General features: G+C 34.6%; 1 protein-coding gene across 1 annotated transcript in view; it reads right to left on the bottom strand.

The window, feature by feature from the left end:
- The window catches only part of LMBRD1 (LMBR1 domain containing 1), a 117,504-nt gene that overhangs the window by 62,856 nt on the left and 41,256 nt on the right, over nt 1-13,392 (bottom strand). Inside the window, exons 6-7 of the mRNA XM_026507134.4 lie at nt 9,425-9,513; nt 6,341-6,414 (exon numbers count right to left, since the gene is read on the bottom strand). Coding sequence (XP_026362919.1) covers nt 6,341-6,414; nt 9,425-9,513 — 163 coding nt within the window. The remainder of the gene's footprint in view (nt 1-6,340; nt 6,415-9,424; nt 9,514-13,392) is intronic.

Genomic DNA, 13,392 nt, shown 5'->3' on the forward strand with positions numbered 1-13,392 from the left:
TCACATAAGACATTTAGGTCTTTAAATAATAATCTTTTGAATTTAGCCTCAGACTTATTTGAAAAAAAATGTATAAAAAAGCTAGCCTTTTCAGAAACAAAACTTTTATTGCTTACTACTGCCCTCTAGTGAATTATCAGAAAATCAACAAGGCTAAAGAGATTATATCCTTTAAAATGCTTCTAGGTTGGTCATAATTGCCTCCAATCTTATTTGTTCAAGTTCCAGAAATAAATCACCATATGTATTAAATCTAAAATGTTTGAAAGAATACACACAGCTACAAACATTTCTTTTTTTTAAGGTAATTTTTTTTTAAGATTTTATTTATTTGTCAGAGCTCAGAGAGAGAGCGCACAAGCAGGGGGAGCGGCAGGCAGAGGGAGAAGCAGGCTCTCTGCTGAGCAAGGAGCCTGATGCAAGGGTCCATCCCAGGACCCCGGGATCATGACGTGAGCTGAAGACATATGCTTAACCAACTGAGCCACCCTGGCATCCCAACATTTCTAATACCCTCTTACGCAGCCCACTTTAGAACAGCACCTTTTCCCTATGTACCTCTCTAATATCTAGAATAACAATTTCCAACCTGTGATCCTTGGATTACTGTAAAGGTTCAACACCAAGCACTACTTGTAGACTGTGTTAAGTGTCTGGCATATATTTGTAACACCTATTATTCAAGGACATGTATGAGCTTATGAGTAACGGAACAATTCATTAAACACATACTCAGTTAAGATTTCTCCTTTAAATATTCATTGATTCCAAGACACATATATATTTTCTTACATTTAACATTAGTGAAATTTGGATGTATCTTATAATCACCGGCTATACAGAAGTCATGACATAGCTGTCACTACCTGCATGGTCAGAAATTTGGTCACAGCTGGTTACATTATAGTTACTTCTCTATTTGAATTACATGCATTCTTGCTACCACGACTGAGTTTAACTGCCACTTAAAAAGTACTGTGATTTGACATTGAAACAAAAAGTTAATGTGTAAGGAGAAAGAGAACAAAGGAGCAAATAGTAAAGCAAATATTTATTGAAACAAGGAGGAGGGGTACCTGGGTGGCTCAGTCGGTTAAGCATCTGACTCTTGGTTTCGGCTCAGGTCACGAGACCGAGCCCACATGGGGCTCTGCACTGAGCACGGAGTCTGCTTGAGATTCTCTCTCCCTCTGCCCCTACCACATGTGCCTGCTCTTGCTCTCTCAAAATAAATACAAAAGTCTTAAAAAAAAAAAAAAAAGAAAAAAGGAGCATAATTCCATATTTTCTTACAAAGCAACAACCAAGGGCTTTATAAGCTTAAAGGAACATACCCAAAGTAAAAGCCATTTTCCATTTGCCCTTCACAAGGCAAGACAAGAAACAACAAAAACAGCTTACAGTTAACAATGGGTATGTTAGCAGCTTCAAAGAAAATTCTTGAGACAAGAGTGGAGGACTTAAGAAAAGCTGCATCATCAATTCTCTTGACAGCATAAAAGAAACAACCTTGTAGAGTAAAACATGGGACATGGATAACCAATTTAAAAAAGTGATTCAGAAGACTTAGATTCCAAATGTGAAATATTTCACTTATATTTTCCTTATTATGTATAATGATATGAGTTTTTAAAAAGTATTCACAGAAGTAAAAAAAAATAGAAGTATTTACATAAATCTAAAAAATTCTCACTAAATATAAAACAAAAATTATAAATGATAAGAAAGCATAGGCAGGTACATCTTACAATCAGTGGCATAGATTCAATGAAACATAGTACCACATGGAAGGCTGAAAAATTTGACTTTTAAAGAGCATTTCTTTCTTCAAATATGACTGAAAACCAGTGTTCCATTTCTATTTCTGAATCCTTAATTTATCACATTAATTTTCTTTAATCTATTACTTTATATTTTCCATTAAATGTATCTGTATTAGTATAATGTTATGTGTGTGTGTATGTGTGTGTGCGTATAAATATATATATATGTATATACATACGACATGGCCAAGTTTTTACTGAAACGTGTATACAATAAAAAGTTCAGTAGTCATCGTTTCTATAGGCACTTCATTGGTCCATAGGATACATTTTGTATGAAAGTATCATTATTCAACATTTCCCCACTTGGTGGCACCAAAAAATTAAACTATCTACATAAATATTTGTGTCTAGAGGTTTCATTTTTTTAATTTAAAAAAGTAGCATTCCTTTTCGATTTAAGATGAAAACAACAGGCAAGCTGTATGTTGTTTGACATTCTTCTAATATTGAGTGCCTAATTATTGGCTTATCCCTTAAGACATGGTAGAGTAGATATAATCTTGGTAAAATTTAAATAATCATCTAGTTTCTAAACTAAGCAATAATGGGTAGCTAAGAAAATCACACTCTACTGACACATTACAATAACTTTTCTGGTCTCAATACTAAAAGAGTCTATGGTGGACACGACTTTACCTTTAATAATTAGTTCTTTGCACTCAGGGTCAAAGTACTCTAAGTATTAACTTCCCACTTTGGGAACTTTAATTAAAATTAATCTCTTGGGGCGCCTGGGTGGCTCAGTTGGTTAAGAATTCGACTCGATTTCAGCTCAGGTCATGATCTCAGGGTCATGAGACTGAGCCCCGTTTAGGCTCAACACTGAGGGTGGAGCCTGCTTAAATTACTCTCTCTCCCTCTCCTCCTGCTCCTTCCCCTGCTTGGGCATGCACTCTCTCTCCCTCTCTCTCTCTCTCTCAAAAAAATAAAATAAATCTCTTCTGGTCCCCATGAATATATACTGTACCCTCTTTCCACACTCCCCCATGTGAAAAGCTCAATTCTCAAGCTTTTCTATAATAGGTTAGGACAAAAATTTGTATCTGCAAGCAAATATGATAATTAGTACTATTAACCAACCTCTCTACAATAAAACCAGCTATCTAAAAACAGTTGATGTTCAACTACCTTTTTAATGAAGTTTGAGTATTAATGGCCCATTTTTACAGATAGGGAAGCTAGGGTTCAGATATTAGATTTTACATAAAGACTTTCACTCATGACTAGCGTTCAGGTATAAATGCCATGCTCTCCCCTTAAACAGGGTCTCCTCTATACACACTAGATAGTAAAACTGGCCAGACTGGTTTGGTAGCAAAACATCCTTCCACTGAGTTCTGAGCATATTTTGTGCTATTCAAATGATGTTTGTCTATCCATCCCCTCCCCCAAGTAACTACCACCCAACTTTGAATACCTCCTTTGACTTATTCATCTCTTCATAAACCACCTTCTCAATTATCATGACACAACTGCTATTAGCATCTGGTTTACTTTCACTGCAAGATGTGGAAAAAGCCGTGAATTATAGTTTAAACCATACTAAACTGTGAATATTCAACAATTTGAGCTACTAGTGACTACTGGGTGACCAACAAATTCCAAGACTCGGTAAATTTCTTAATTAAATCCTAATTAAATCTTAATTAAATCTTATTAAACATTATTCCCAGTTTAGAAATGAGTAAATTTAGATAGTAAAGTAGTTCAAGAGACCCACAGACTTAAAAAGAATCTACATTTAAGACTCTCCACCAAGGATCACATTTTATTGCTTATGCTACTTAAAGAAAAAATTTAACTCCTAGATAATATGACCTTACTATGCTGTTACATTGGACCCTTTCCCTGGGCTTAAGACTTAAGGGACCCCCTCCCCCACCTATTCAGCATACCTTCTATGTTTTTCAGGTTCCCAACCTAGGCCCCATCATAAAGTCCTCTGTTTATCAATGCCCTCTGCATATCTAAAAAAGATATCTAAGGATATCTTAACTCAGTATGGTTATTTTATTTAGTTTGATTATTTAAATGATAATCTTCACAGTTTGCGTGAGAGTAATATAAAATATTAGTTCAAAATATTTACTTTACAATAATATCGTTCCTACAGGGAAGCTCTCTTTCAAAGAATTTTAATAATTTCACACATTTTTCCCACTCCCACTCATCACTGCCACAGCTTACGTAATTCAGAGCCACCAGAGTAATAGCGTTAAAATGTTAGACAGATCCTATTACTTCTCCATTTAAAACCTTCCAATGGTTTCTAATCTCAAGCAAAATAAAATTCAAAATCCTAACCACGGTGCATAAGGCTCTACATAACAAAGCCTCTGGCTATTTCTCATCTCAACTTCAGCCATCCTTCCTTCCCCTTGTTACCTGAGCTCCAGCCACACTGGCTTTGCCTCTTTGCTATTATCTGAACACAGCATACATATGCCTACCTCAGGATTTCTGTGCTTACTCTTCCTTCATGGCTGGCTCAGTCACTCTACTCAGGTCTCTGTTCAAGTGTTAGAGAAGTTACTCCTGAACTTTATAGTAGAACCAGCCTCCAGTACTGTCTATTCCATTATACTGCATTACTTTTTTCATAGCAAATACCATTTGACTATTGGAAGACAATATTCCATGGGTCTCTCATTTCTGCACACCTTGCAGACCAGGCACAAATGCTCATTTTCTTCTATACTATCTTTTAAAGAATGTTTATATAGAAAAATAGCCTTGGAAAACAAAGATAGCATCTTCCTCTGGAGCAAAGGGCAAGCGGACTTACTGTCCATTGTAAAAGATTCAGCTTCCCTAAATTCAAGGTCCTCTTCTATATCAAAGTATCATCTGGTGCATTTTACACTGCCCCACGGGTGGGAAACCAGCACAAGAAAATGCTAACGCTAAGCCTACTGTTATTGCTGTAATATAAAGGTCTTTGTCTTTGACCCAGAAGTCTTGCATCTTCAGAACCACAGAACTGTGGCAGGCTACAAGTAGGGTAAAATCTTAGACCCTTCATTGTTCTTGACCCTTAGACCTTACCTACTGGTTTCCTCTTTTTGCATTTGTTCCTCCTGACTAATCTTTTATCAACTGTTATATACTCATTTTCCTATAGTTTTCAAAGCACTTTTATACAGTATCATTTGACTTTCAAAAATCTCTAGGAGGCATTATTTTTTTATTCTCTTTAATGGGAAAGACACTGACCCAGGAAGGTCAAAAAACAAATGCAAAATCACCTTAATGCATCAATCACAGAATAGCAATTAGAGTCCAAGTTGAACTCCTAATTTGTTGTTAATTTGTGACTGCTTCTTAAAAGACAAAGAGGGGTGCCTGGGTGGCTCAGTTAGTTAAGCATCCAACTCTTGATTTTGGCTCAGGTCATGATCTCAGGGTTGTGGGATCAAGCCCCATGCTGGGCTCCACACCAGGCATAGAGCCTGCTTAAGATTCTCTCTCTTTCTTCCTCCCTCTGCCCCTCACCACCCCGCTCACACTCTTTCTCTCTCCAAAAAGAAGAAAAAAAAAAGACAAATAAATAAGATAACACACATATATTCTGTGAGACGGAAGGATAATTACCCACTAACAGTATGACAAATTCCTTATGTAGTAATCCATGGACAAAATGCCAATAAATAAAGCGGAGTATCCAAATAAGCACCTGACAGATATTAAAATGCATGTATTTTAGACTGCTTTTATTCTAAATGATAACCCTCGAATAATTATGTAACAAAATTAGATTCTGCTATCACAGTAAAAGCCCATTTCTTTCATGTCTAAAGAAAGATATATTGGAACAATACCCAAAAATATTTTCTTTATAACCAGTATTTCCCATTTCTGCAAGAATTAGGAATTCTGTAAACATAAACTCAATTAATCTGAAAAGGTTCTAGATAAGCTTCCTACACTACTCTCTTTCAAGAGGTAGGTAAGAAGCATTTATTGTTGGTTTTTCCTCTATAATTTGAGCAAAAAAACTCAAAAAGCAGACTGTACACAAGTTTGGCAGGCTATAACTCATAACTTACTATCTCCAGAAAGACTGAAAAAAAAAAATGTAGCCTCTCAGAGTGTAAGATTAGATTCTATATACTAAGGAAATATCACGTTATATAAAATATCTAACATTAAAAACTCTATCTACCCAAGTAGGATGAATTTACTGCATCAGTAATAGATACTGATCTACAGTTCAGAGTTCTAATATGCTTATAAATCACTACATCTACTACTGCATAATAATCATCTTCAAGGTTCACAACTTATAAAATTTGTTTCTGAATATTAAATTTCAAAGATGCAGATAAAATGATTGTGACTAAGTAGTTAAAAATTTACCCTCCTCTTCAGTAAAGAAAACTTAAGAAAATGAAGAAGCAAGCACTAAAATATTAAAGAGGAAAATATAATTAAATTGAATATATGACTAAGGTAAAACGAAATTGCTTCATAAAGTAATTTCTTAATTTTAACTCAATTATCACCATTACACTTACTGTGTAAGTTATAGCTGCCAACATTCCAATCAAGGTCAGAGAACTAATAGAAAATGACAATGCAGCTAAACCATCTGCAAAGGAAGCAGAACTTTGTTAAAAATGTACACATATACTATTCAAATATTTATATGCAAAAAATCAATATAAAGATATAAAAACTGGGTTTCTTATACATTCTGAAGGAATACACCCAATGTATATTACCTCATCTTCGAAGTGTCAACTCCAAGTGGAGAAAATCTATGCCCAACACGGGGCTCAAACCCACAACCCTAAGATCAAGAGTTGCATGCTTTATTGACTGAGCCAGCCAGGTGCCCTGAGAAAAGAGTTTTTAAAGGGCTCTTCACAAATTGATTCACAAAAGATCTTTTGAACTAAGATTTTCCTTCTTTCACTTCTTAAAACTAAAGGAAAAATTATCTAATTATTGAGCCTAAAAAGAAATCAGCAAAATATTAGATGCTCAAAAGGTGGCAAAAAAAAACTGTCCTATGCTTTATGAATGGCAGTCCTTGAGAAATAACATTACATAGGAAAGCCACTGGCACTAACTACTTCTCTTCCCTCTGTCCTCAATCCTGACACTCCTAGTTTCTTTCTTAATTTTCAAATAAGTTTTCACCACATAGCCTAAAACCAAATCTTAAAGAGCTTTATTTCATTCTTTAATTTGAAAGGAGCTAGACTGTCCATCTGGCAGGAAAAAAACAAAACCAAGTAAAAAGCAAACACAAACAGAAGATAAATTAAAACAAAGTACCAACACAGGAATACTATGTTAACAAGTTAGACATAGTAAATTATTTAAGAGAGGCCAATAAGTCAGAGGCAAGAGTGACACTTTTAAATAATTATACTAGATTATATAATGAAATACTGTGCAAATTTGAATATTCATAAATGGGAGTAATACTAATTTTTTCAGTTTTAATACAGGTCCCATTGAACCTGTTTTGATCTATTTAAAACGCAGTTCCTGTGGAACCAAAAATAATTTTACTTTAATGTACATTAATCTTTCATGAATAACAATAAAATTAGAATCATTTATCTTCTTAAAACTCATTTCTCAGTTTTATATAACACCTGAAGAAAGCATATTATTAAACAAATTCACAAACTATGCAACGCTAAATTTTAAGCCTTCATTTCGTAAAACTAAAATATTAGATTTTATAAAATCAAAGACATTCTGATGCTATTACCTTCTTGATCTTACTAGAATTATCAACAGAAAGGGTTCATAAAACTAGGAGAGGTATGGGGCGCCTGGGTAGCTCAGTCATTAAACATCTGCCTTCGGCTCAGGTCATGATCCCAGCATTGTGGGATCGAGCCCCACGTAGGGTTCCCTGCTCAGCGGGAAGCCTGCCTCTCCCCTCTCCCACTCCTCCTGCTTGTGTTCCCTCTCTCGCTGCCTCTCTTTCAAGTAAATAAATAAAATCTTAAAAAAGGAACAGAAACAAAAACAAAACAAAACTAGGAGAATTGTGCCTGGGTGGCTCAGTTGGTTAAGTATCTGCCTTCAGCTCAGGTCATGATCTCAGGGTTCTGGGATAGAGCCCTGTGTTGTGCTCCCTACTCAGGGAGTCTGCCTCTCCTTCTCCCTCTCCTTCTGCCCCTCCCCCTGCTTGTGCACTCTCTCTCTAATAAATAAATCTTTAAAAAAAAAAAAAACTAGGAGAGATCTGGTATTTAGCTGACAGCAATTTTAAGGTATTATCACTTATAAAACATATCCCATTATCAGAAATATAAAAATGTGGGAAAACATGTGCCCCACAACTGATAAAATGGAGTATTATGTTAACATATTTGGCCAATCAAAAAAGTTAATATTACTAATACCTATAAGCAAAATGTACTCTAGAATATGGTGCTAAAGATTTGAGATAAAAGTAATAATGTTAAGACTAAAGAGCATGAGATTACAAAAATTAGAATAATGCTTCCTATATAATTACCAGTTCAAGTTATACTAATACTCAAAGACTAGTATAATTTAATGTTTAAGGCAGAAGAGTAGTTACTCAAGAGACCTGAAGGAGTTAACTATGAGAAAAGAAGTAATTTACTTCTCAGTAATGGGATCAGGTGCATAAATCCTGACAATTCAGTATTAGTAGATGCCAGGACTGCTATCCTAGTTCTTGCTAGTATCAGCAAGATATTAATGGACCACAATTTACACGATCTAATCTTAAGTGGAAAGCAAGAAAATTAAGATATTGTACAGCAAGGACTCCAAGACTTAATTTAATCATCATTTAATATTATATCTGGATAAAGAAAAAGAAATGCTGATCAAGACTGTATAGTACTTATTAAAAAGAATAAATACAAAAGCAATAAACATTTTCAGGTTTATAAAATAAATATTCTAGGTTTCTTTGAAAATAAAGTTATTACTAAGTTTAAATGCACATGAAATTCTGAGTAATAGGATACACATTCTTATTTGATATCGGTTTCTAATATCAACTGTATTTTTCAATGATTGAGCATCTTTCTTAACTTAACCTCCTGAACCTATTTTTTTTTCCTTCTAAAAACCTAAGTCACACTGATACAGTTAAGGAAAACTTCTGGAAAAGCAATTCCAAAATGTTTTGGTGAGGTAAATTTATAATAAAATATTATTTCATTTATATGAAACCTCTGTAATTTATATTCAACATAAAAATTACTTACTGATGATCAAACAGCAATAGGTAGTTCTCTCATTGGTTAAAAATTAAAAATAAAAAACAATTTATCAAGCACATTCCTTTAACATATTCCATATAATCCCAAGTAAATTAACAAACACACAGAAATTATAAGACCTTCACTGCTAAAATACTTTGAAGATTATATTTTTGTTTCAACTTGGTAATTGTATGAAGACACTTAATTACATAATAGCTAGAAGTGAGTCTTAACAACACAAGGCTCCCAATTTTTCTAGCACACTTTTAACCACAAGTCAAAAGAACGGTGAGGTTAAATTCTTAACATTGTAAAAACAGACTACTGAGGAAAGTCCCAAGAGTCATAAAATATGAACTATTATGAATATTTTTTAAAAAGAATACTTACGACTACTTCCAAGTTCTTCAAACAGGAACTTCACTTTTTCCCACTCTGTAGAATTTTTGTTATTTGGAACATTCAGAGGAACAAAAGCACTACAAAAAAGAAAATAAATCTGGTTAATGGCTGTAAAGATAAAAATTTAAATAAAAGGAAATGGTCTAAAACTCAATTCCTTTTTTTAAAAGATTTTATTGATTTATTTATTTGAGAGAGAGAACAAGAGAGCACAAGCAGGGGGAGAGGCAGAGCCAGAGGGAGAAGTAGGCTCCCCGCTGAGCAGGGAGCTGATAAGGGGCTGGATCCCAGGACCCTGGGATCATGACCTAAGCCAAAGGCAGATGCTTAACCAATTGAGCCACCCAGGCGCCCCTCGAAAACACAATTTCTAGTAATTTTTTTTTTAAAGATTTTATTTATTTATTTGACAGAGATAGAGACAGCCAGCGAGAGAGAGAACACAAGCAGGGGGAGTGGGAGAGGAAGAAGCAGGCTCATAGCAGAGGAGCCTGATGTGGGGCTCGATCCCATAACGCCGGGATCACGCCCTGAGCCGAAGGCAGACGCTTAACCGCTGTGCCACCCAGGCGCCCCTCTAGTAATTTTTTTAACCAAAAATCAACTGCCCCCACCACACACTCACAAATTAACAAATCAAATCTGCACCACATACAGAGGGGTGTGATAAGTTTCCTATCTATGTGTTTACCATATTATAAATTTCTTTTAATAGTTTTATTACTGCATTCAATATACCTAGTTTCCTTTGTAGTCCCATGTATTTTTTCTTTTTTTTTTGCATTTAGAATATTTTGAGAAGGAGCCATGGGCTAAAGATGATCTTTTAAAAAAGGCCCATAGCACAAAAAAGGTTAAGAATTTCTGTATTAAATCGGGACAGAATATAAATATACGTAATAATTTCAATATATTTATATGCATAGAGAAGAATAGAAAGGAAATAAACCAAAATGAACAGTAAATACCTTATTGTGAGACTAGGAGTAATTTTTACTTTCTTCTTAGCATTTTTTTTATGTCATACAAGATTCTAACGAAATACATAATGAAAGTAGTTTCTATTTACTTTTCAATCCATAGCTGAAGGGGGATCATAAAAATAACAGTGACAGCTTCCTAGGACTTACTCTAGATGCTTAACCTGGGAGAAAATAGCAGACAGACAGAGATGAAAGAAAGAAAAGAAAAAAGAAAAGAAAAGAAATAAGGAAAGAAGAAGTAATCAAGAAAAAGGAAAGAGAAAGGAAGGAAGAAAGTAGGTATCACATTAGTATCCAGTCAGAAACAAGATTAAGGTAAAGGTCTAGGTATCCCTTAAATTGTGTATGTGGAGAATCAAACAGAAATATAAGAAATAACTCTACTACTACCTCCTTTCTAACCTAATTTTAATTGTAAACAAAGCACAAAGATCTATCCTCTTTTGTAAAGAGGAAATACTAAATGAGTTCAACAATACAGTAAGTACCTAATAACGTGTGCAAGTAAAACAAAGTAATCATTCTTTTTTTTTTTTAAACCCTTACTCCTTGGTACAACTGATACTTATTCTTAAAAGAAGATGAATGGTCAGAGCATGTCAGGAGGTTATTTAAATTTCTAACTATTTGCACTGATGTGCATTTACTACACTCTTAATATTGGAGACTTATTTCACACCACTTTCAGAAAGAAAAGTGATCACTCACACAGAGTGAGAACAATAAATGTAAAAAGTTCATCACTGCTCTGGCCATAAGACCAAAAACAAATAAAAGCAGTGAGGTGGAATTAAAAACAACAACAACTCTTGCAAATTATACTTCTATAATGATATTAACTTATTTATTTGCATTTGAACAAAAGTATAAACCAAGCAAAAAAAAAAAAAAACCTACCTATATAATATCCCTCTATTTTATTTGGACAGTTTTTTTTTTTTTTTTTACAGACATATACATTTTTTGAAAAGTTTATTCTGAATTTGTTAGTTGGGAATGACCAATTCTATGAGTATGGGAAAAAAACTTCTATTTTGTACAAAATATCACCGATTTTACTCTTAAAATAGAAATATGTATTAAAAATATCTAAAAATAGTATTCATACTTAGAATATTTATTATCTATGTCAATTTTAGGTAACCAAAGTTCTGCCCAATAGGGGAAGAAAATTAACTCTTAGTTGTTGATGACACTTACATGTTCAAACACCTGAGCTGGACTCTTTAGCAGTTCAAAATTTAACAAAGACCTTTCCATGGCAAAAAAATTTTTTCTTTGTTTTAAAGGTCAAATGACCCAAACTACTGTCAGAATGACTTCAGGAAAATATTTATTTTGAGGAGATCCAGCAGAGTTAACATTTTAGCACTTACTTTTATGTAGGAACTAGAGGGAGGAACAAAAGCACAAACCCCAAAGCAAGGTTCTCCTCAAGTAGGAGAATCTTGTCACCAGGATTGTATAATCTAAGAAACAGATGTGAAATATTTTCACATAAACTAAGAGAAGCATCTATAGGCTGAATTCAAGAGTTATAACTAAATTCATCTATATATCCTGAACAATAATATTCGAAATATTTCACAACCAATTTGGCAAAGATACAAACTCATTAACAGACACACTGGCCTTAATTCTGGAAGACCCTGCTGAGCCAGGCTTTACCCTTTAAATGGGCCCAGGATGGGGTAAGACTCAGGAAGACAGAGCAGCAGCTGACTGATACACAAGCATTTCAACCTCTTAACAACCCAAAGGGGCAAACTAATGTTCACTGGCTAAATGTCAGCCTGTAGACAAAGACCTATAAAGAGAAAGGAATACCTCCCAACAGATGCAAAGGCAACTAAAACTAAAGTCAGATGTGTCTTGAATATAGATACGGCAATTCTGATGAGGAGGCAGCATTTAATAAGGTTATCAGACATTTACTAAATGATGACAGTAAAGTAACCAGGAGTAAGAGTATAATGAGATCTGTGTGGTAGAAAATACAGATATTTTCTCAATCTCAATCTCTCTCAAAAATAAAAATGCATAAAGAGAATCTTGGTTTTCAAAAACACACCATACTAGATCAAGATAAGACCTGGAGCCTCAAAAAGTTATAAATTTCTCTTCAATCTTAAAAACAGTAAAACTGAAAAACTGCTTAGTAAAAATACTTTATACCCAATCTGACTCACTCTATTAGTTTAATACAGATTATCTCTTAAGGAAAAGACAAAGGAAAGGCTAACGAATTTCAGTAGATATGAAACTGAAATGATAAATTCAGTGGAACAGAAAATAAGATTTTCACATCTTACACCCAATCGCCAGTCATATTTATCTTCCAAATAGCTTATCAGTTTCTTCCTCTCTGCTCTCTCTGTAACTACTCTAGTTCAGATCCTCATCTGTAACCTGAACTATAACGATTACATGATTGGTCTTCCTATCTACCATTTAAAATATTTCAATTCTCCAACCCAACTCCCAAATGCCCCTTTCAAATGCATCCCTCATGGTGCTGTAACTCTCAGAATAAATTCATATATAATTACTTTCACACATTCACACACACACAAATGTACACACATCTTCACTGTCTTTCAATTTCTCAGCAGGATAAAACTCAAAATTTCTTAAACGTTGTTTGTAAGACCCAGAGTCTACTTACACGGCTAACATCATAGCCTGTCTCTTACCTACACAAACACCTGAAACGTCACATCATACTTTTTTTTTTTAATTGAAGAGGGTGAGAGTTTAAATTCACATTATATGTAGGCCGCCTGGGTGGCTCAGTCAGTTGAGCGTCTGACTTTTGATTTTGGCTCAGGTCATGATCTCAGGGTCCTGAGATTAAGCCCCTTGTCCAGCTAAGCACTGAGTATAGAGCTTGCTTGGAATTTTCTCTCTCTCTCTCCCCCTCCCTCGGCCCCTCCCCTGCCCCTCATGTGCGCTCTCTCTCCCTCTAAAAAAAAA

The sequence above is a fragment of the Ursus arctos genome, unplaced genomic scaffold (genome assembly GCF_023065955.2).
Source record: "Ursus arctos isolate Adak ecotype North America unplaced genomic scaffold, UrsArc2.0 scaffold_29, whole genome shotgun sequence".
NCBI lineage: Eukaryota > Metazoa > Chordata > Mammalia > Carnivora > Ursidae > Ursus > Ursus arctos.